Source organism: Rhinopithecus roxellana, chromosome 8 (assembly GCF_007565055.1).
Source record: "Rhinopithecus roxellana isolate Shanxi Qingling chromosome 8, ASM756505v1, whole genome shotgun sequence".
NCBI classification, from domain to species: domain Eukaryota; kingdom Metazoa; phylum Chordata; class Mammalia; order Primates; family Cercopithecidae; genus Rhinopithecus; species Rhinopithecus roxellana.
Genome location: NC_044556.1, coordinates 113,456,111 through 113,478,357, shown reverse-complemented (window position 1 = coordinate 113,478,357; position 22,247 = coordinate 113,456,111). Strand labels below are relative to the sequence as shown.

General features: G+C 35.6%; 1 protein-coding gene across 2 annotated transcripts in view; it reads right to left on the bottom strand.

Annotated features, from left to right (window-relative positions):
• Window positions 1-6,476: 6,476 nt before the first annotated feature.
• Window positions 6,477-22,247, bottom strand: part of NUF2 (NUF2 component of NDC80 kinetochore complex) — a 31,350-nt gene continuing 15,579 nt past the window's right edge. Inside the window, exons 9-14 of one of the 2 annotated variants that reach the window (XM_010373357.2) lie at window positions 21,321-21,383; window positions 17,856-17,993; window positions 15,919-16,059; window positions 13,780-13,955; window positions 12,650-12,785; window positions 6,477-6,910 (exon numbers count right to left, since the gene is read on the bottom strand). In XM_010373357.2, the coding sequence (XP_010371659.1) occupies window positions 6,776-6,910; window positions 12,650-12,785; window positions 13,780-13,955; window positions 15,919-16,059; window positions 17,856-17,993; window positions 21,321-21,383 (789 nt within the window). In that variant the 3' untranslated portion in view covers window positions 6,477-6,775. The remainder of the gene's footprint in view (window positions 6,911-12,649; window positions 12,786-13,779; window positions 13,956-15,918; window positions 16,060-17,855; window positions 17,994-21,320; window positions 21,384-22,247) is intronic. The other variant, XM_010373358.2, reaches the window with a different exon arrangement.

The following is a 22,247-nucleotide window of genomic DNA, read 5'->3' as shown; positions in this document are numbered from 1 at the left end:
GGATTATTGTTATTAGAATCATTTAGTATGTTTGTTTCATATGTAGAACCCCAGAAACCCACCAAATCAAATCTCTCGGGGGTGTGGCATATTTAGCAAGTTTCCCAGGAAAATTTTACACACACTACAGTTTGAGAACTGCCATACCACACTATATGGTCTCCATCAAAACACTGTGCTTTAAAGTATTATGCGTTAGCATCAAAGATTTGTAGAGCAGTGGGGAGAGATGATCATGTTTGTATTTTAGAAAGTTCTATGTCATGGCAGTAAGAATGGATTAGAGGTTGGTGGTGGTAGGAACTTACTTTATAGGATTACCAGAAGAAAAGAATGTTACACTGAGAATCCCAGGTGATATTCTAGTTTCATTTCCTAAGAGACTTGCTTGTTGTATGAAATCGCAAATTCTTGTCTCAGAAAAATTCAATTGTAAGAGTTACATAGAATCTGAACTAGAAATTTTGAACCAATTACTAAGAGGATGATTTAGACAAAAAAAAAAAAAATATATATATATATATATATACACACACACACACACGTAATCTTTAAAAGATTACATATGTATGTGTATCTTTAGAAGATTATATATATTATATATATATAGCAAGAGAGACAGAGATGGAGTCTCACTCTGTAGCCCAGGCTGGAGTGCAGTGGCATGATCTCAGCTCACTGCAACCTCTGCCTCCCGGGTTCATGTGATTCTCCTCCTCAGCCTCCCGAGTAGCTGGGACTACAGACGCATGCCACCATGCCTAGCTAATTTTTTGTATTTTTAGTAGAGACAGGGTTTCACCATGTTAGCCAGGATGGTCTCCATCTCCTGACCTCATGATCCACCCGCCTCAGCCTCCCAAAGTGCTGGGATTACAGGCATGAGCCACTGCACCTGGCCAAACTAATTTTTAAAAGATAATAAACATAAGGTCAGAATTGGAGCCTTGAGATGAGTCAACCTTTTAGCAAAATTTTAAAATAATCTTAGGATATGATTTAGAACCTATTTCAACTTTAAACAGATTATCTCTAAATTCTGACACTTTTGTTTTTTGCGTTGTTACTATAATTTAAAAATTTTCAGCTTTTAAGTTTCAAACCTTAAAATCCACAGCTATTTTAGCATTGGTTATGCAAGTTATGTTATGCCCCCTGGTGGCAATATGGATAGGAAGATTAGAAGCATATTTCAATCAAAGGGAGAGTGCCAACCTAATTCAAGTAAGTGGCAGGCCCAGAATTTGAAATGGAATTTCATATAAAACTTTTCTGGTCTTACTAAAAATAGGAAACATACCGTTAAACTAAAATCAGATGTATTAACTTCAGCCTGCAAGGTGCATATTTCAATTTCCCTTGCTTTGTCATAAAATGGATTAGCTCCTTGAAATATGTCAGTTGAACTTGAAATTAAATATTTGCTCTACATATAGCTAAGTACCTGAACTCATAAATGATAACTAAAGTCTGTGTCTGAACAGTATTTCCTTTAAGATCAGGCTTCACCACATGCCACATACCATGAGGCCACTTGCTTCTGCAGAGTATTGATTTTCCCACATTAATAAACTTTAAAAGATTACATGGTCCAAGTAGTCATTTTCAAGAAGGTGCTGGGGAAAATCCTAAATTTACTCAGTTATTCTTTAGTCAAAACAGCCAAATGTGGATTATACTGAAGACCTCTTAAATAAGGCTTTTTATTCTCTTTGGGGGCAAAAATAGAAAGTGAAAATATCAAACTGCTGAAACATATGTTGTTATTCGGCATAAAAAGATGCCTAAAAGATAAAGTTTCTTGCTGGGATAAGATACACCTGGCCTCAAGGTTATATGCTTTGGTCATAGGAGAGAGATGGCTAGTCCTTAAGTAAACATTTAAGTGACTACCAGATGCTTGGTTGCATGCTGGAGGAGAAATATTAAAACAGATGAGTCACTGACCTTGAAAAACCTGAAGTCCAGCAAGGTGTAACATGTGTAAAAAAAATACAATATAATGATACAAATTACAGTAAAAATAAAAGTAAAAAGGAAAAGCTGACAGTTAAAAAAGTATTAGATTTGGCTAGGCACCGGTGGCTCATGCCTGTAATCCCAGCACTTTGGGAGGCCAAGACAGGCGAATCACTTGAAGTCAGAAGTTCAAGTCCAGCCTGGCCAACATGGCAAAACCCTGTCTCTACGAGAAATACAAAAATAAGCTGGGTGGGATGGCGTGTGCCTGTAGTTCCAGCTACTCGGGAGGCTGAGGCACGAGAATCATTTGAACCTAAGAGGCAAAGGTTGCAGTGAGCCGAGATTGTGCCACTGCACTCCAGCCTGGGCGACAGAGCAAGACCCTATCTCTCTCGCACACACACACAAAGTCTTAGATTTGGAAAACAAGTATTTTCCAGTTGAACAAAGGAAAGACATTATAAACTATGGCAAAAACAAAACAAAACAAAACAAAACAAAACAAAACAAAACAAAACAAAACAAAACAAAAAACACGTGTAAACACATTAAGCGTGAAGTACTGTGAATGCCAAATAGCTCAGTATTGCTTAAGGACAAAGTTCAAGTGAGAATTGACAAGAGAAAAGGTGAGAAAGTCTAGATTATGAAGGGTTTTCAAATTCCTGTAGGTTTACTTTATCCTATAAGGGAATGCTCCTAAGCAAAATAATTAACGTTCTGTTTATTAAATAGTTAGGTCCAGAAAACTTAATAAGCATTTATGTCCTAACAATGAATGTTTTAAAATAAAACACAGCCTGGCGCGGTGGCTCAAGCCTGTAATCCCAGCACTTTGGGAGGCCGAGATGGGCGGATCACGAGGTCAGGAGATCGAGACCATCCTGGCTAACACGGTGAAACCCCATCTCTACTAAAAATGCAAAAAACTAGCCGGGCGAGGTGGCGGGCGCCTGTAGTCCCAGCTACTCCGGAGGCTGAGGCAGGAGAATGGCGTACACCCGGGAGGCGGACCTTGCAGTGAGCTGAGATCCGGCCACTGCACTCCAGCCCGGGCGACAGAGCAAGACTCCGTCTCAAAAAAAAATAAATAAATAAATAAAATAAAACACAAACTGAAAGAATATTTTTATTATTTTTACTCTTAACCAGTTACTAATTGGGTATCTGTGCCTACTACTCAAACCTTGGAATCAGACTAAACATTGTTATCTTCATTTCCTAGTCTATGATTTTCATGTGATACTTGCTTACCTCCTCAAATTCCAAACCCAGCTGCACAAAGATAATTGTGTCCGGAATTGGTGGGTTCTTGGTCTCACTGACTTCAAGAATGAAGCCATGGACCCTCGAGGTGAGTGTTACAGTTCTTAAAGATGGTGTGTCCGGAGTTTGTTCCTTCAGACGTTCCGATGTGTCTGGAGCTTCTTCCTTCTGGTGGGTTTGTGGTCTCGCTGTCAGGAGTGAAGCTGCAGACCTTTCGTGGTGAGTGTTACAGCTGTAAAAAGCAGCGTGTCTGGAGTTGTTCGTTCTTTCTGGTGGGTTTCTGGTCTCGCTGGCTTCAAGAGTGAAGTTGCAGACCTTCCCGGTGAGTGTTACAGCTCATAAAGGCAGCGTGGACCCAAAAAGTGAGCAGCAGCAAGATTTATTGCAAACAACGAAAGAATAAAACTTCCACACTCCGGAAGTGGACCCCAGCAGGTTGCCGCTGGCTGGCTCCGGCAGCCTGCTTTTATTCCCTTATCTGACTCCACCCACATCCTGCTGATTGGGCTATTTTACAGAGAGCTGATTGGTCCATTTTGACAGAGTGCTGATTGGTGCTTTACAATCCTTGAGCTAGACACAGAGTGCTAGAGGGAAAAGTTCTCCAAGTCCTCACTAGGTTAGCTAGACACAGAGTTAGCTAGATACAGAGTACCAATTGGTGTATTCACAAACCCTGAGCTAGACACAGAGTGCTGACTGGTGTATTTACAAACCCTGAGCTAGACACAGAGTGCTGATTGGTGCACATACAATCCTCTGGCTAGATATAAAAGTTCTCCAAGTCCCCATCCGCTTCAGGAGCCCAGCTGGCTTCACCCAGTGGATCCTGCGCCAGGGCTGCAGGTGGAGCTTCCTGCCAGTCCGGAGCCACGCCTGCAATCCTCAGCCCTTGGGCTGTGGATGGGACCAGGCGCCACAGAGCAGGGGGCGGTGCCCGTCTCCAGGAGGCTCAGGCCGCGTGGGAGCCCACCGCAGGGGGAGGAGCTCAGACATGGTGGGCTGCAGGTCCCGAGCCCTGACCCGCCCGGAGGCAGCTAAGGCCCAGCGAGAATTTGAGTAATTTGAGTGCGGCGCCGGTGGGCGGCATTGCTGGGGGACAGGTGCAACCTCCGCAGCTGCTGGCCAGGGTGCAAAGCCCCTCACGGCCAGCGGCGCCAGCCGGCCGCTCAGTGTGCGGGGCCCACCGAGCCAGCGCCGGCACTCGCCGGAACTCACATTGGCCCGTGAGCGCTGTGTGCAGCCCTGGTTCAGACGCAGGCCTCTCCCTCCACACCTCCCCACAAGCAGAGGAAGGCAGCTTTGGCCTCAGCCAGCCCAGAGAGGGGCTCCCAGGGTGCCATGGCGGGCTGAAGGGCTCCTCAAGCACCGCCAGAGTGGACGCTGAGGCCGAGAAGGCGCTGAGAGGGCTGCTAGCACATTGTCACCTCTCAATATGATGCCATTGAAAGGAATGTAGCATGCTTTAACAGTGTAATTCTGAATGACCTTCAACTAGTAGTTTGTGACGGCGTCCCACAAATATCAAATATGTTGTTTCCTTTGGAAATTTAAAATATTCCATGATTCCCCTGTGAGTTCACTAATATACCCTGGCAGGACAATTTGAAAAGCTAAAAAACTGTACAAATGACAGACACTATCTAATTTGCATGGTAGAATACTCGAATGCCTTTATAGAAATGGGTTGGAGACTGGAAGCCTGGTAAGATTATTGCAAGCACAGTAATGATGAGGATGCAACTTGCAACATCAGCAAAGGAGATGTGAAAGGGAAATTTGGGTACATTAATGTGTAGTTCTTGCTAACTAAATGGATATAAGTGAGGTGTAGTAGCATAAGAAAGTGGATGAGTCCCTTGTCCACCATGGCACAAGTGTAGTTAGTGATACTAGTAACCATAATATGTTTTTAAATATTTGATAATCATATTTGAATCTAATTGGTTTCCCTTTTTATCCTGTATTTTATATCATGTATTAAACCCATTATTCTGAAAGGGTCCATTATTAAGCTTCATCAGAATGCCAATAAGTTAAATACACCTACTGGCCGTTGGATGTGCAAGTCTGAAAATCAGGAGATATGACAAAAGAAACATAAATGTAGTTAAGTTTACAGGTGTTTAGCTTGCACTGGAAGCTGTGGGTATAGATAAAAGTTTTCAAGGAGGAATATAGAGGTTACAATAAGGAGAGGCAAGGGTGGAAGCACAGAGAACGGAAACACAAGAGGTGAAAACAGAATGAGGCTCTAGGGTGGAAAAATTAACAGGGAATTAAGAGAACCAACAGAGAGGTGTTACTGAGACAAAATGAAAAAAGCACTGGATAGGTAGAATTTGAGGAAAGATTAAAAAGTGTCCATGAAATTTTGGTAACTAGGAATTTTTTGGTGACCTTAGAAAGTTCAGAAGATTAGCATGGATAGAAATAACATTTCCGTGATGAACAAGGAATGAAACTAATTCACAAGTATAGATGAGGTTTTCTAGAAATCTGGTTGTGAAAAAAGGTGCAGTAGTTAAAGGTGGAGATAGGTCCAAGGGGTCAAACTTTTTAAAATATGAGAGATATTTGGTGATGTTTATACCTGTTACCTTGCCTTAGAGGCAGCCCTTTCTCTGAAGGAAAACTCATGAATATTTAAAGAGAAGCTAGGAAGGGAAAAGGCAATAGCTCAATTTTGTATCCCCATCTGTTCTTCCCTGCACACCCAGTTTTTGCTGCTCCTTCCATTCCAGGGCTTTCCCTTTCATTGAAAGCCTGGTCGCTCCCTAAAATAACATTTTATTATCTCTGACAAAGGAAAGTACCTGGAGCTTCCATGACCTTAAATACTAATAGATAAGAGCTATCGAGTATTTACCATGTGCCAGGCACTGTTTTAGTCACTTTACACATATTAACTCATTTTTCTTGAAAAAAATGCCAGTCGCATCAATGAAGAAATTGACTACTAAACTCAAACTTTCTCTTTCAGTTAACTACATTGGAAAGTGTGGTACATTGAAACATTCTAGACTTCAATATCATACACAGTAGAGTTCAAATTTTGCTTCAGCTATCTGATCTTTTAGGACCTTTATAATTACTTTATCTATGTAGTAATAAAAATATCTACTGGATATTTTTACTGGAATTGCTTAAGTAAGGATCAAATGAGATCTCAACCACAATGCTGAGGGCACAGTCTGGACTCAATAATGCCACAACTCCCTATGTCGATAAACAAAACAACAGCCATTATAGTAACAGAAAACATATATATGTATTTCAAAGGTAACTAGTTTTGTTTTACTCAAACTATTTACAACAAAGGGCAGAGTAGAGACATGAATGGCTGCACAAGTTATTTTAATTATAAATTAATAAAAGCCTACATTAAATTCATCTTATTAACTACTTATGAGAGTGTATAAAAACTGACGAAGCCAACATTATTTGGTACTTCTGTTACTTCCATTCGCTTCAACTTAACTATTCTTTCTAAATGGAAAATTAAAAGATGGCAAGCCATTTGTAAAAAGACATGCAATTTTGTTAATCAGGTTGACATTTTGAACATCTTCCTCTTCAGTTCAGCTGTCTTCTCATCTATCTTAGCGTAAGAGTCCTCTGCTGCCTTTTCAATACCGTCGTGGTATTTCTCCAAAGCAGTTTTCAAGTTTAGAAATATTTCCTAGGTAGAAAATGAAACAGAATAATAATTATTCCATGCAACAACCTAAACTACAAATGGTTATAAGAATTCCAAGTTTATTCATATTTATTAATATTTTAAAGCCTAAACTCTTATGCACACACATACAGATGTGCATGTCCATGTCTGCTTTTATTAAAAATCATTCTGTAAGCTGTACAAACACATCAAAAAGTTTGCTACTTAAAGAACAAAGGAGAGACATGAGACAAATGGTTTGGATTATAATACATTAAGAACAAACATATTTATAATTATCAAGGAAAAATTTACTTTAGAGCTTTCCATGTTAAACATGGAAAATAACTTCATTACTGTAGATAACTACACTCTCTGCATTTGACCCTGATTATCATTTAAAAGGTATGTAAACAGATTTATTAAGCAATCTATAAGACTGAAAAATATATTAATACCTTTTAGAGTTGTTTGAACAAACTGATCAGATAGTTCAAGCCTATATGGATGTGCTAAGAATTTTAAAAAATAAAAAAACAATTTTTATAGATGAAATAAGAAGCAAATTAGCCTGTACACATTTTCTTCCATTTCATACTCGTCAAATATAACATTGATCCTCCTTTCATTATTTATTTCTCTTAGACAAAACAATTCTCAAACTGTAATATACATAATACCACAAGAAATTGGTATTTTACAAGGTTACAGGATGTGTTTTGCCACTGAAATGAAACAGCCATCTTTTTCCAATGGGGGAAGAAAAGCAGTATATGAATACAATGTTCTCAATTTTAAGTGTCTCTCCCACTAAATTTTTCTTAAGCCTATAATTTTGGCTACTATTTATCTTAGTTTAAATTCTAGCAGAGATACTATCTGAATAAATTATATAGATTATAATTTGATATAGTATAAATTCAGTGTTCTGAAAAAGAACACTATTTCCAGCAACTCTGCCACCTATGCAAGTTTGAGAGCTATTACTACAGATTAAGTGAATGTAAATATATGCTTAAGACTAAACATTCTCCAAAAATCCAAACATAGTTATTAAATCCTAACACAAAAATAGAAGAGTGTGTTTATATTTCTGAGATCTAAGCAGGTATCAAATTACTACAACTATGATAGAATATGAACCAATAGGAAAATAAATCAAAATTTTTGAAGGCTTTATTTCTTAAATCTTGTAGGAAAAATAAGGTGAATTAGTTGCTAGCTTGTGTGAATGTCATTATAAAAAAAAAAAAACAGCACATTCAGCAGCTATAAATCAATTTAATTTTCTAGTTCTATATGAGTATATGTTTATTCATTCCAAAAAAGAAAGCTGAATAAATTTGGTAGAAAGATATTACTTATGAGAAACTATCAAAACTAAGTGTGACTAAATTAAGATATACAATCTGTATGTATCTGAACCAACCATTTCAAAATACCCAAAGGAATACTTTCCTTCTGAGAACAAATAACACTCTCAAGGAGGAGCAAAATCCTGCTGTTAGAGCCACAAGTGAATGAAACATTAAGGTCCAATTCCAGTGGCACAGGCACAGAGACAAAAACATTTGAAGTTCTAAGCCAACCCTCACAAGATGTTTAATGGTGACAGATCGTATCCCTGACAAATACTATGTATTTTAGCATTTTCAATTAAATTCTATATCCAAGTGGAATTTTATAATATTAATCCACCCTAATTCACATATAATAAGTAAGTCTTACTGTGATGGCCTCATTGAAGCTAAATATTTTTAAACTCAAAGGCTAGTTCTGTGCTGTCGAATATAGCAACCAGTAGACATATGTGGCTACTTAAATTTAATAAAATTTAATTTAATCAAATGAAATTAAAAATTCAGTTCCTCAGTTGCACTAGTCACACGTCAAGGACTCAACAGCCACATGTGCCTACTGGCTACAGTATTGAGTGATACAGAAGAACATTCTCATTACAGCAGAAAGTTCTGTTGGACAGTGTCAGTCTAGGTAACTATCTCACTTTTCAAATCAGAAATATTTAAGACTATACACTATCCATGGAGTCTTATAGCCAGTGTAGCCATTTATCACATATGTATAAATTAATCAACCCAATATATTATTGGGTACTTTGTATAAGTAGCACTGTAAATAGTACAATAGTACAATGAAAGATGCCAGTTATGCTTTCTTTCCTAAATGAACATGTAACCAGAACAGACTGGATATTGAGCACCTGAAATATAGCTAGTGCAAATAAAGAACAAAAATTTTTTATTTTATTTCATTGCAATTAATTTAAATGTAAATAGCCACATATTACTAATAGCTGTCCACTGGACAGCACAGATCCAGATTATTTGAAATAGACTGAGAGTGCCATAGTATTTGAGAGAGGAGAGAAAGATACTTCAAAGAAGTAAAAGAAAGTTATGTGGAAGACGTAATTTCTACTCAGCCTTAAATAATGGAAATGATTAGCTTAAATAGAAAATTTTAAAAGTCCTAAGGTGGAAATCATTCCTGCCATGTTCACAACTTACTCTCTGAATCAGGTGTGAAGCCTGACACCTAGCAGATACATTGGCCATTTGTTGAAATACTGACTGGGTGAATGAATGAACTGAAAGAAAATGGCCCTAGTTTTGAACAAGAAAGTGTAGTATTGAGAATAATATTTTAGCAGGATAAATGTGGTAGTACTTAGTATTCAAGGCATATTTGAGGCAGAAGAATCTAAAATCAAAGAAACTTGGCAAATGTTGCTGTAATCCATGACTACTACAAAATTATGTGATAGATGTATAATAGAGCGCTGTATGTATGAAGGGCTATGTACATGTATGAAGAGTACCACCATGTAAAAGCAATCATGAAATTAACTTGGTGATTATCTGGATGTCAGGATTATCTAAAGCAAGTCCAAAATTTCAATGTTTTGTGATAGAAAATGATGCCATTGAGAAATACAAAGAAATTTATGAAGAAGTTGAGCAAAAGAGAGAAAAAGAAAAGGGAAAGACAGAAAGTGAAGAAGAGGTCAGATGTGGGAAAATGTTGAATGTAATTTTAAAATATTATTTTTGTTGTGAGTGGCCAGAACAAGAAACATAGATTTTTGAAAGCTATCCAAATGAAGATAATAATTAAAACTAGAAGAGATAAATTATCTATGGGAAAGAATATTTAATGAAAAAAGACTATGATGATCACAAAATGCAACAGAACTGCACAAAGAACAATTTGGCAATCATAATATATCCTTTTTTCTCTTCAAGGATGATTATAAAGTAAGCTAAGGAGAGTTCTTTGACACAAAGTATTTGATTTTACCAAAGTATTTAGAGACCTTCTCATTTGTGTAACAAATAGATATCACAATGTAGCCTGAATCAAGGTAGGTAAGAACAACTTAGCAAGTTGAACAATTGTACTCAAAGTTTTGATCAATAGTTCTATGCCTCTAGGATGAAAAAATTGCAATGCAGCAAAGGACCTTGTTCTAGTAAACATTTTTATTTTGAAGAAAAATGTATGCAGATCAAATCTGAGGTGACACTAAGCAATGAGAAATAGTTACGGTGGAAGATAGAATGATAGTTTTAAACTAACCTTGACATTTTGAAATCTAGGTTGAAAAAAGACACTAAGCAATGAGAAATAGTTACGGTGGAAGATAGAATGACAGATTTAAACCTTGACATTTTGAAATCTAGGTTGAAATAAATAAAATAAAACCTAAAATAGTAAAATTCTGAATTAAAAGTAACAGTTGCACTAAAGTATGGTGAAAAACTCTTAACATGGCAGAACTGTATGTGGAAAAGACAGGAGTCCTTTAGTTGATCACAGGGTCAATATGAGTCAAAGGCGAGATGCTGTTGCTAAAAATCCACCCCAATATTATGCTTTATTAAAAATGTGTTTTGGGTCTTGTTGGTCACATCATTATTTTGGAAGATTGTGTTTAGCAATGAGTTCTAAACCTTAAGCAGAATAATGACAAATAGGAAATAGAGATGACAATAAATAGGACAGTAATAAATCTGAAAATGAAGCTATATAAAGAATGGTGGAAAACTGGGACTAATTATCCTGAATATTAGAAGGCTGAAAGAAACCATGATCATTATCCTCAAATGTCTGAAGGGTTATTAAGCAGAAAAGGATACACATTTGCTCCACAGAGAAGATCTGGGCTGACTACAGAGTATAGAAATAAATATTTTAAACTCAAAATAAGAGACAGAATTTAAACAATTAAAGCTGCCCTAGTAGAATAGCTTGGGTGACCATACCCATTGAAAACTCTATACCACTGAAAACAATTAAGCCAAGCCTATCAGTGGTTCTCAAATGCCACATTAAAAAACACAATTTCATGGGCCCCATTGCTGGAGATGCTAATCAATGTGTTTGGGTGAGGATTTGTTCATTTTAAAATTCCTCACTGAATTCGAATACACAGCTAGTTTTAAGAAACACCATGCTAGATGACCTTTCAATTCTATAAATATTTCTGGAAAGCATACTACACATAAGGCAGCATTCTAGGAATGGTTTGACATGATATGCTAAGGTTAACATTAGACAGTTGCTACCGTTAAGAAATGGCAAATGTAACTGGCAACACATACAGGCATAAAACTCAAAGTAATATAAGGTAGGCATGGGTATTTCATAACAGACAAAGATGCCTCGAATTTCAGTTAGTAACTAGTTACTAATTTGTTAGTAACTGGTTCACTAACTGTTCCTAGACCACATTATAACATATAAATATTTGTTGATTAGATTTGGTTAAGAAGCAGGACTAAATATCTGCTAAGTCTTTCTAATCGCCATACTAGACAGACTGACTCTTAGTGAATATCAAGTTAAGAGGCAGGAAAAAGAAAAGTAGTTGAGGTATACAAAAAAAAAAGGAAAAAAAAAAAAAAAAGAACAGAAAAAAGCAGGCCAGTGTATTGGGAAGACCATGGAAGTGAAATCCCAACCATTTTATTTCTTTTACTTCCAGTTTCCCTCTTCCTTTCCTTGCTCCATTCCCTTTTCTTTCCTTCCTTTTAATATTGCCTTAAGATAATGCTCACATGTGCAAGTGCTAACACCACAATTTTTCTGGGGGATAAGGTACTGAGAACAGATAAGGGAATTGTCTATTGTGGCTCTGTTAGTAGTAAGAATTTTTACAAATTGGGTGTGGATAGCAGAAAGTAATGGCAGCCGATGTTTAAATATTTATCAGGTATCAGTGGTTTTAGAAATCTGGATGTAAGTTGTCAATGTAGACAATGTAGACAATGTAGACAATGGAAAAAAAAATAGGCTAAGGGATTTTGCATAATAAATAGCAATTTTTTGTGATTTCTGGCAGAGCAGTTTGAATTATTGTTCTGGTAGAACACTCTTGAAGATATAAATCAAACTTCAAAAGATAAGGAGAGAATAAATATATAATAAATATATCAGAAATAGACTACTTGTTAGAGACTGGCAGTTAAAAGGATAGAAACAGGCAAACCTTTTATGTTTAGCATTGTACTAGCATTTTTAAAGATAAAAATGTAGGAGACAAGACGCCTGTTCTCATTAAACTTAGGACTGTTTGTGAAGCTTTACGGTAAATATATTCAAAACAAGAATAAAAAGTAATTTTAGGTATCATTAAAAGTCTCATTACACACAGAGACCAAGTAAGCTGTTTTGTTTCAGTTAACAACTCAAATACATATGAGATTATCTGAAATTAACTTCTTATGAACACATATTCACCTGGGACTTCAGTTTCTCCCTTTCAGCAGCATCTTTTAGTTGTTGAATTCCAAGTTTAATTTTTTGGATTTCTTGATTAATTGTGGTTACTCGTTCATAGACAGCACCTCTTTTTTCTTGAACTTTATTGCAATCCCTAAAAGACAATCAAGACAGCTAATATTTAATCTTCTTCAGTAACTAAAAAGGCAAACACAATTCTAGTTTTGATTCCAAAGTGACCACGTGTCAGTATTTGTTTGACAAACCTAAAACTCTTCTCAAGATATAAAAGCAAAGGCACGAAAACCCCAAAGAGTGGTGCTATAATCACATCATAACATAGCATGAACTATTTCTCTCAATATATTAATGAGATTTTTTTTTTCCTCATTGGTGGGTCAGTGAATGAGTAAATAAATAAATAAACACATTTTTTAAATGAAGATTTTTTAAGTTACATTTCCCCAGTTGTACACACTTAGGTGTGAATCAGTTTAACTTTTCTACAAGGCAGTTTGGCAACAAATATAAAATCCTTAGGTTCTGCCCTTTTTCATATGCATGAGGCAGTATGAAGGAAATACTCAATGATCTCTAACATACCTTTTAGGAACTGAAGGAATGGCATCATAGACATATCTGGGGCAGGTATTTTAAAAACACATTCTTACAACTGATGGGTACTTTACTAATAAAGGACCCTAACATACTGGCTAAAAACATACTTGCATACTTAGGAAAGTATTACTTCTTACCTGAATATAAGACTTTTTCCTCAAAACACAAATGTTGTAACTCTAAAGACCAGCTGGACTATAAGATAGGCCAGTTAGTTCATTCTGATGCAAGCTAAACCACTATCTCTAAAGTGCACTGAAATAATCAGTAGCATCAGAACCCTTCTGAAGAATGATGCAAAGGAATTGGAACTGTATATCTAGGAAAAGAGTAGCTAAGCCATCTCTATATCTAGACCTAGCAGTATAAGTTTTACAATTAACTCATCTATTTTAGTCAACTAAAAGTGAAATAAAGATAAAACTGTTTAAACTCTTTTTGAAAATAGAGGTTTTGAAATCCTGGGGGAAAAATGTATTTGCTTTTCATAGTCACTTTCTAATACACTAAAATTGAAAACAACTTCATACTCAATTACTGTGCGTTTGTATTGCTTAACGTCTTCATGTTTCTTATTTATTTTGAATTGTGCTGTGGCAAGTTTCTCCTTCTTCACAATCATCAGCCTTTTGAACGAATTTTCTTCAGTCTTCAATTTCTTCAGTTCTGACTCATCACTCTCAATTTGGTCCTCTAAGTTCAGGCTCTGTATTTTATAAGAAGTATTTAAAGTCAACATAACCAATGAGGATTTATAAATAAAATGAAAGAGTATTTTCTAGGATGAACTATAATTAAACACAATTTTTAAAAGAGATAAAACTCTAAAGCCTGAAAGCCTGGCAGAAAAATGCAGACGAACCAGAAGAGACAACAGGGAGGCACCAGAGATACTGAGAAAGGACATGACAACTAGAGAGGTGTTTTCATCACGTTATTCTATCAGCACAGACTGAAAGGGAGGCATGTTAAGAAGATTAGCTAAGAGACTAGAGTTGAGGGGGTTAGGATCTGAACTAAAGTAGTAAAAATAAAGGGAAAAGGGTAGGTGTTAGAAACAATTCAAAGCAGTAGATACACATCTCTTTTGGGTGACCCGATGGCAGATGGGGGACTATGTAGTTGGGAAAGAATACCTGGGGCAATCTCACCTTCTAATCCCTACTTATCTCAAAAAAGAAATTGTTTATCAAATGTAATGTTAGTTATCCTGGAGGTGCAGTCTGGATGAAGATGATCAAGTTAAGAAGTAAAAAAGGATTTTCAAGCTTGTAGCCTGAGAAACTGCCATTAGCTCTCATTTCTTCAGGGCAGAGGACTACGTCATAAACTTTAAATTTCTCCATAGGTCCTAGATACAGTGTTGGGCACTAAGTTGGAACTTTCTTTCTGATGCTAACATCATTTCCAACTGGTAGAACAAATTTAAAATCCCATGACAGTAGTTCGTTCTCCTTATCCATGGCTTCACTTTCCATGGTTACAGTTATTCCTGGTCAACTGTGGTCTAAAAATATTAAATGGAAAGTATTAGAAATAAACAATTCATAAGTATTAAACTGTGTGCTGTTCTGAGTACTGTGATTAAATCTTGCACCATCCTACTCCATCCCACCCTGGATGTCTGTGTGTGTGTGCTTTTGAGATGGGGCTTCACTCTGTCACTCAGACTGGAGTGCGGTGGAATGATCATAGCTCACTACAGTCTTGACTTCCTGGGCTCAAGTGATCCTCCCACCTCAGACTCCCAAGTGGCTGGGACTACAGACATACACCATCATAGCTGGCTAACTTTTTAAATTTTCTGTAGAGATAGCATCTTGCTATGTTGTTCAAGCTGGTCTCCAACTCTTAGTCTCAATGGTCCTCCCTCCTCAGCCTTCCAAAGCTCTGGGATTACAGGCTTAAGCCACCATGCCCAGCCCTGACCCTGGAAGTGAATCATCCCTTTGCACAGCAGATTCATGCTGTATCCACTACTGGCTCTCTAGTCATCAACATCCAACCGTCAACATCATAGTGCCTTGAGGATCTAGGATCACATGAAGCAGATGATCCTTACTCTGATGTATGGTCAGAAGGTTAACAGTAGCCTAGCAATATCTCACTTCAATTATTTATCTAGGCATTTTATCATCTCACATCATCACAAGAAGAAGGGTGAGTTTAGTACAGTAAGATATTTTGAGAGAGAGATCACATTCACATAACTTTTATTACAGTATATTGCTATAAATGCTCTTTTATTAGTAATTATTATTAATCTCTTACTGTGCCTAAGTTTTAAATTAAACTTTATCATAGGGATGTACGTATAGGAAAAAACATAAATATAGAGTTTGTTACTATCCACAGTTTCAGGCATCCCCTGGGGGTCTTGAAATGAATCCCCTGAGGATAAGGGGGAGCTACTGTACTATTTTCCAACCTATACACAGCAATGTGCTGGGTTAGTTATTAATTTCATCTGAAGGTTAAAAATTGGGTCTTGCTACTGCTATATTTAAAAAGAAAAGTGTCATTTTCATAGCATACACTGCCACATCTATTATATTGTAGAATGACCCTGCTTTTCTTTAGGAAAACAGTAACAAAAAGTGAAAGCAAAATCCAAGGAACTATAGTAAACTGTATATAACAAAGACATAAAAATTCCATACAATACAAACCTCCTTTAAGATACTGGCTAATTTTTCCCTATTATCTGAAAGGTCCTGTATTTTCTTTTGATACAACTGCACTTCCAACTGACATGAAGGCAGACAGTCAACTGAATCTCCATAGACTTCATATTTCTCCACCACTTCTTGCTTTGAAAGACAAAAAACAAAGACCACAGTTTGATATTCTTTTTAATGAAGCTGCAGTAATATCAATTTGTTTGCTCTTAAATAATTTCTGCATTTAATACTGAAACCTTAAGAGCAGGGAATAATTAAATTTCTAGGTCAGTAATACAGCATTATTACTGACATGTGTTTAAGCACAAATAATTGTTTTTTAATTGCCAAGTATCTTCAAACAAAGGAAAAGTGCCATAATTTTACTAAATTACTCGATGAAATACCTTCCAAAAGTTATTAATGATGATATTAAAATAGTTTATTTTGCTAATATTCAAACTATTTCTGATTACTCCTGGGCTATCCATCATATTACTCATTTATAATCTTCCTATTCATTTGTATAATAACAACTACTACAGTTAATTCTTTTAAAAAGATTAACTCCTCATCTAAAATTACAAAATGAACATATATTTACTTCAACCATGGTAACAATACAAAGACTCCTTCCCTTATTCTCACTAGCCTACCCCTCGATCTACCTAATTTTTTTTTTCTTACTAATTTGCAATCTTTGCAAATCATGGATATAATCCCTCTACCTGTCATATGCACTGTAATTATGTTCTAATATGTCTACTTTTCTCTCTAGATTTTCTGTTTCCAATCTTAATTTAAAAAATCTATCCCAGTCCAAGATTATATAAATGTTCTCCTAAAATCAGTAAAACTTAAATTTTTTAAGGTAAATTTTTAATACATATAAAATTTATTTTTGTAAAAGAGCAAAGTGTAGGCCCAACACCCTTTTCTTCTAGATGAATAGCTAATTGAGCCAGAACTGTTTCTTAAATAAATCATCCTTTTCTCATTAATACTCAAATCTATTTCTGGGTTCTCATTTCTGTTCTGATGATCTTTGTCTGTTCTTGTGTGATAATCTTAATTTTCAAGAAAGAATTGGATAACAAATTCAAAGACAAACTACATGTTTTTTAAATTAATAGTTTAAAAACAATGCTTCACAAAAGATGGTAAATTGTCTGCCCACTTCTAAGTTTGTATTGCACCACATCAATCCAGCTCCTACATAACCCATAATCTTGAACATACCTTACTCCCTACTACCTCACAGAATTCACATATGCTGTTCCCTCTGCCTTTCATGTTCTTCCATATACAATGAATTGGGCCTTGGTACTGCTATGTTTAAAATGAAAAGTGTCTTTTTTTAATGCTAGCATCTGAAGAATGGTAGCATTCTTCCTTCCCTCTTCCACCTGTACTTCCAGCCCAACACTAAACTGGGCTCTCCTTATTACATTATTTCAAAGCACTCTATACTTCCTTTCCTCTCTTTCTGATACTATTAATAGATTTTAATTTTTCAAGCAGTTAGACAGTCACAGCAAAATTAATCAAAAGGTACAGAGATTTCTCATATACCCCTATCCACACACATGCATACCTTATACTTTGTTATAGTATATATTATAATTTATAATTACAATTGTTTGTAAAATTACTTAATACTTTTCTCCCTTGTAATAAAGTAATTAAATCTCATGACCCAGCATTCTGTTTTGATCCCCCAGAGCAAAGCCTCGAAAAATTGTTGCATAATTGAACAAATGTCTTGAAATTATATTTATTTTCCCCATATCCACTCTAGAGAAAAGCTACAAAGAAATAAGGTCAAAAAAAGTTTAAGAGGAAGTATAGATAATTCAGAAATCCAAAAAATAACACATAATTAAACAAGAATTTGTTTTGTTTTTTTTTTAAAGATACAAATGCATTAAAATAAAAAGAAAACTCACTCTGGCGTTTTTAAGCTTCTGGACCGTATCTTTCATTTTTTCTTTATAATTCTTTAGCTTTTCTGGAGAATCCACAATTTTTGTTTTTAAACTCTCTTGTATTTCTTTCAAAGAAACCACTGACAATTTTAGTTCATTCTGTTGAGAAAACATTTTTACATATTAGATATAAAAAACTTGGTGATTTACCATTCTAGTATAATGGGAAAGAACAAAGAAATTAGGTCCATGTTCTCTGTAATGGGGGTAAAATTAAATTCTGAACACATCACTTACCTACTTAATTGCTCACATTTGTCTGTAGGCCAAAGATCAAGCTCCTCCTTAGCAGGACATTCAAAGCCTTTCATTACATGGCTCTTACTCTCTTCCTGTCTAGTCTCATCTCCCACCAGTTCCCTACTGCACCCTACAATCTGGTAATTCTGACCTTATGTTTAGACAAGTATAAGTGTTCTTTCTTTGACCAGTAGGGTCCTCCTAGAATATCATTATCCCACTCCTGTCTACCTGCTAAATTTGTACTGATCCCTGAAAATCCTGCTCCCATTTTCTCTACATTTCTTCTTTAAATAGTACAATTTTTATACGTGCAACTCTATAATTTTGTACTTGATATGTGTTTCGTAAGACTGAGCAAATTGGAGTTGTGAAAATGTATCTTGGTTTTCCAAGTACCCAAATAAAGTTACAGCACTGAGAAGGTGCTCACTACATGCTTGCTGAATGAAAACAAATTCCCTTCTCCTGAATTTCAAAAATGAATGTAACTATTCAAAGAATTGAAGTGAAGGGTGGCTGGAAATTGTCTTGAAAGTTTGTTGTTTTAAGTCTGAAATTATGTCAAAAAAATTCCTATAAATTTTCTTCTCAGATATTTGTTGATAAGTTGTATTTACATTGTCTGGGGACCCTCTATGACTCTATGTACTAACAGGAAAGATTTTCCAGATATATTAAGTGAAAGAACCAATTCACAGATCAACATATAAGACATAAATACATTTCTATAAAAACAGAACAACAAAATAGTGACACATGATTATGTGCCTCTATATGTGTATGCATATGGTGTCGGAAAAAGGAAGGGAATAGTACTACCTCAAGGTAAAATGGGCTGAGAGGAGGCCTTTCACATTTCGTACCCTTCTCTCTCTCTCTCTCTATATATATATATGTATACTCCCCTCTCTATATATACATATATATACGTGTGTGAGTGTGTGTGTATGTAAAGAGAGAATATTTCATAACAAGAATGTATTACTGTGTTGTGTAATTTGTCTAAATATTTTTAACTTAAAAGAAAAGATTCTTACTTTTTGATCAGCTAACTCAGAGGCCAAAACTGCATGTTCGATATAATGTATTCCTATAATTTCTGTATATTTTGTTATTTTATTCTTAGAGTTCTGCAAATCACATTATCTACTCTCTTTTAATGCTCTACAAGATTAGAGGTTATTTTCCTTACAATAGTGTTAACTTTCATCACTTGTCTCCTCTTTATAAAAGGTCTAAACTTGATAAGTACAAAGTGTTTGTTTTAACTTGGATTTAAAGGGGACAGAAAGAAGTAAATAATAAAATTGAGCCATAGGAAGTACTACTCAGATGAAAGCATTTCCCAATTTAAAAAATGATAGAAAAATAAGGGAAATATAATACCACAGTAAGTTTCTCAAGGATCTAAAGTATACATGTTAAAATAATAAGGAAACTATAAAAGTATAATGAGAAAATATAGTATTAAAAAATAATCTGATGAATAGGGCAGTCCTTTCTATGTACACAATTAAAGCCAAAAAACATAAAGGCCTTATCTATAAATTTTATTACATAAAAACATAAACCTTTTAATGGGCAAAAAATATATAAATTTGACAGACAAATATATGGAGAGCTAAAATCCCTAATTCATGGAGTTTATTGAAAAATAAATAAGTGGCCAGGTGCGGTGGCTCACACCTGTAATCCTAGCACTTTCGGAGGCCGAGGTGGGTGGATCACTTGAGGTCAGGAGTTCAAAACCACTCTGGCCAATATGGTAAAACCCTGTCTCTACTAAAAATACAAAAAAATTAGTCGGGAATGGTGGCAGATGTCTGTAATCCCAGTTACTTGGGAGGCTGAGGCAAGAGAATCCCTTGAACCTGGGAGACAGAGGTTGCAGTGAGCTGAGATCATGCCATTGCACTCCAACGTGGGCAAAAGAGTGAGACTCCATCTCAAAAATAAATAAATAAATAAATAAATAAATAAATAAATAAATAAATAAGGTACACAAACAAGTAATATACAAAATAAGAAATTATAAGAAATCACTAAGCAAGATTGCCAAAATCACTAGAATTAAAGGAATTAAATTAAAATGAGATTTTTTTTGGCCTGGCGTGGTGGCTCTTGCCTGTAATCCCAGCACTTTGCGAGGCCAAGGAGGGTAGATCACGAGGTCAAGAGTTCAAGAGCAGCCTGCATAATATGGTGAAACCCCGCCTACACTAAAAATACAAAAATTAGCTGGGCATGGTGGCACGAGCCTATAGTCCCAGCTGGTCAGAAGGCTGAGGCAGAATTGCTTGAACTCAGGAAGTGGAGGTTGTGGTGAGTCAAGATCGTGCCACTGCACTCCAGCCTGGGTGACAGAGTGAGACTCTGTCTCAAAAAAATAAATAAATAAAATAAATAAAAATAAAATGAGATTTTTTTTTTCAATATAACAGTAACAAAGATTTTAAAAGCCTGAAAACATCCAATTTTGGCAAAGGTGTAGGGAAACGGACAGTCTCTTGTTCTACTGGTAGTAATATAAATTGGTATCTTTCTAGAAATCAGTTTGGCTGCATTGGTCAATTTTACATGTGTATTTCCTATGACCCAGAAATCCTAAACAAAAAAATTTATTTTAAATAAAAGCAGCGTGTTGCAGAAATGTATGTATGTACATATGTATGCATATGATACACATATACATATATTTCTGTTTAATAGCAAAAAATTAGAAGCAATGTGAAAGTCTATCAGTAGGGGATTAAAAGGATCTACAAGACAGCATATACATATAATGCACAACTAGATGCAAGCATTAATATAAATGAGGATCTATTTAAAACTCATACCTGTGTTATATTACTAAATGGGGAAAAAAGAAGGTAAGACGTATTGAGCCTAATATCATTTATGTAAAATTACACACGTATATTTACATATGCATAGCAAATACAATCTTTGACATACATCAGATTGTATAGTGAGCTTTCAAGTGATTTTTACTTTCTTCATACATTTCTGTGTTTTGGTATTTTTTAAAACAATAGTCATCTATTATATTTAAGTTGAAAAAGATTGCTTCATTTTGAGGGGAAAAAGGGAGAAACATTTGACAATAATAACACACACAGCTAAAATACTCCTCCACACAATATATTCAAACTTCAAATGCTAGTGAAAAGAAAAGATGTTTACCAAACGCTTGGTTTTCTCTGAAATATTTGACTTCTTTTGGGAATTTCCCTCTTGCAGCACTATCTAAGGGAAAAAGCAAACACATGTTTTATAATGATTCAAAACGTTCAGATTTAGCCACTCACTGCTGTCTCATAAAATTAAGGTAAGAAAGGAGTTAAATGTGTTAGATCAGATACTCTTTTAAACTTTCTCTGCTCATGATGCTCCTAAGCCAAAAGAAATATCTAAGAGCTCCTTTACTAAGTAGTTAAGTCCAAATAACGGCCTAAGTATTTATGTCCTAACATTGTAGCCCTTTGAAAAATAATACATATAAGTTGAAAGAAAAATTTTTTATTTTGTTTTTAAATAACCTTGAGTACTTCCTAGTTAGATGTATGTACCTACTGGGCACCGCATACATTCATGTACCTTGGAGCGTGTATTTCAGACTGGATATAGAATTCTCATTTCCTATGTCACAGTGATTTTTACATTGTACTTGCTTTTACCACAGCAAATGCCAAAACCCTAGCTTCACAAGGATATGAAAGGAATGTGACCAAAAATGGAAACTGTGAACTTCCTTGAATTCAAGGATATGACAGATGCTGAGTACTACAGTGGTTCCCTTGAAAATTCAAGATATTTTGACGCATTCTTGAGAGTTTACTGCAGTATCCAGGGTGCCACAGTGCATGGTTTGGAAGCAGCAAAACCAGACCTAGGAAAACCCTAAAAAATTCTATTCAATAAGACAACAAAAAACTTTGCCAACAAAACCCATCATGGTTCTAGATGATTGAGAGAAGTATGTATCCATTATAAGGGGCACAAATAGGCACAGAAATATATTCTATTTCTTTGGTAATAGAGAAAGAAATGTGCTGTTACTATATGTCCCACCACATCTACAAACAAATTTTATTTTTTAAAGTTTAAGGT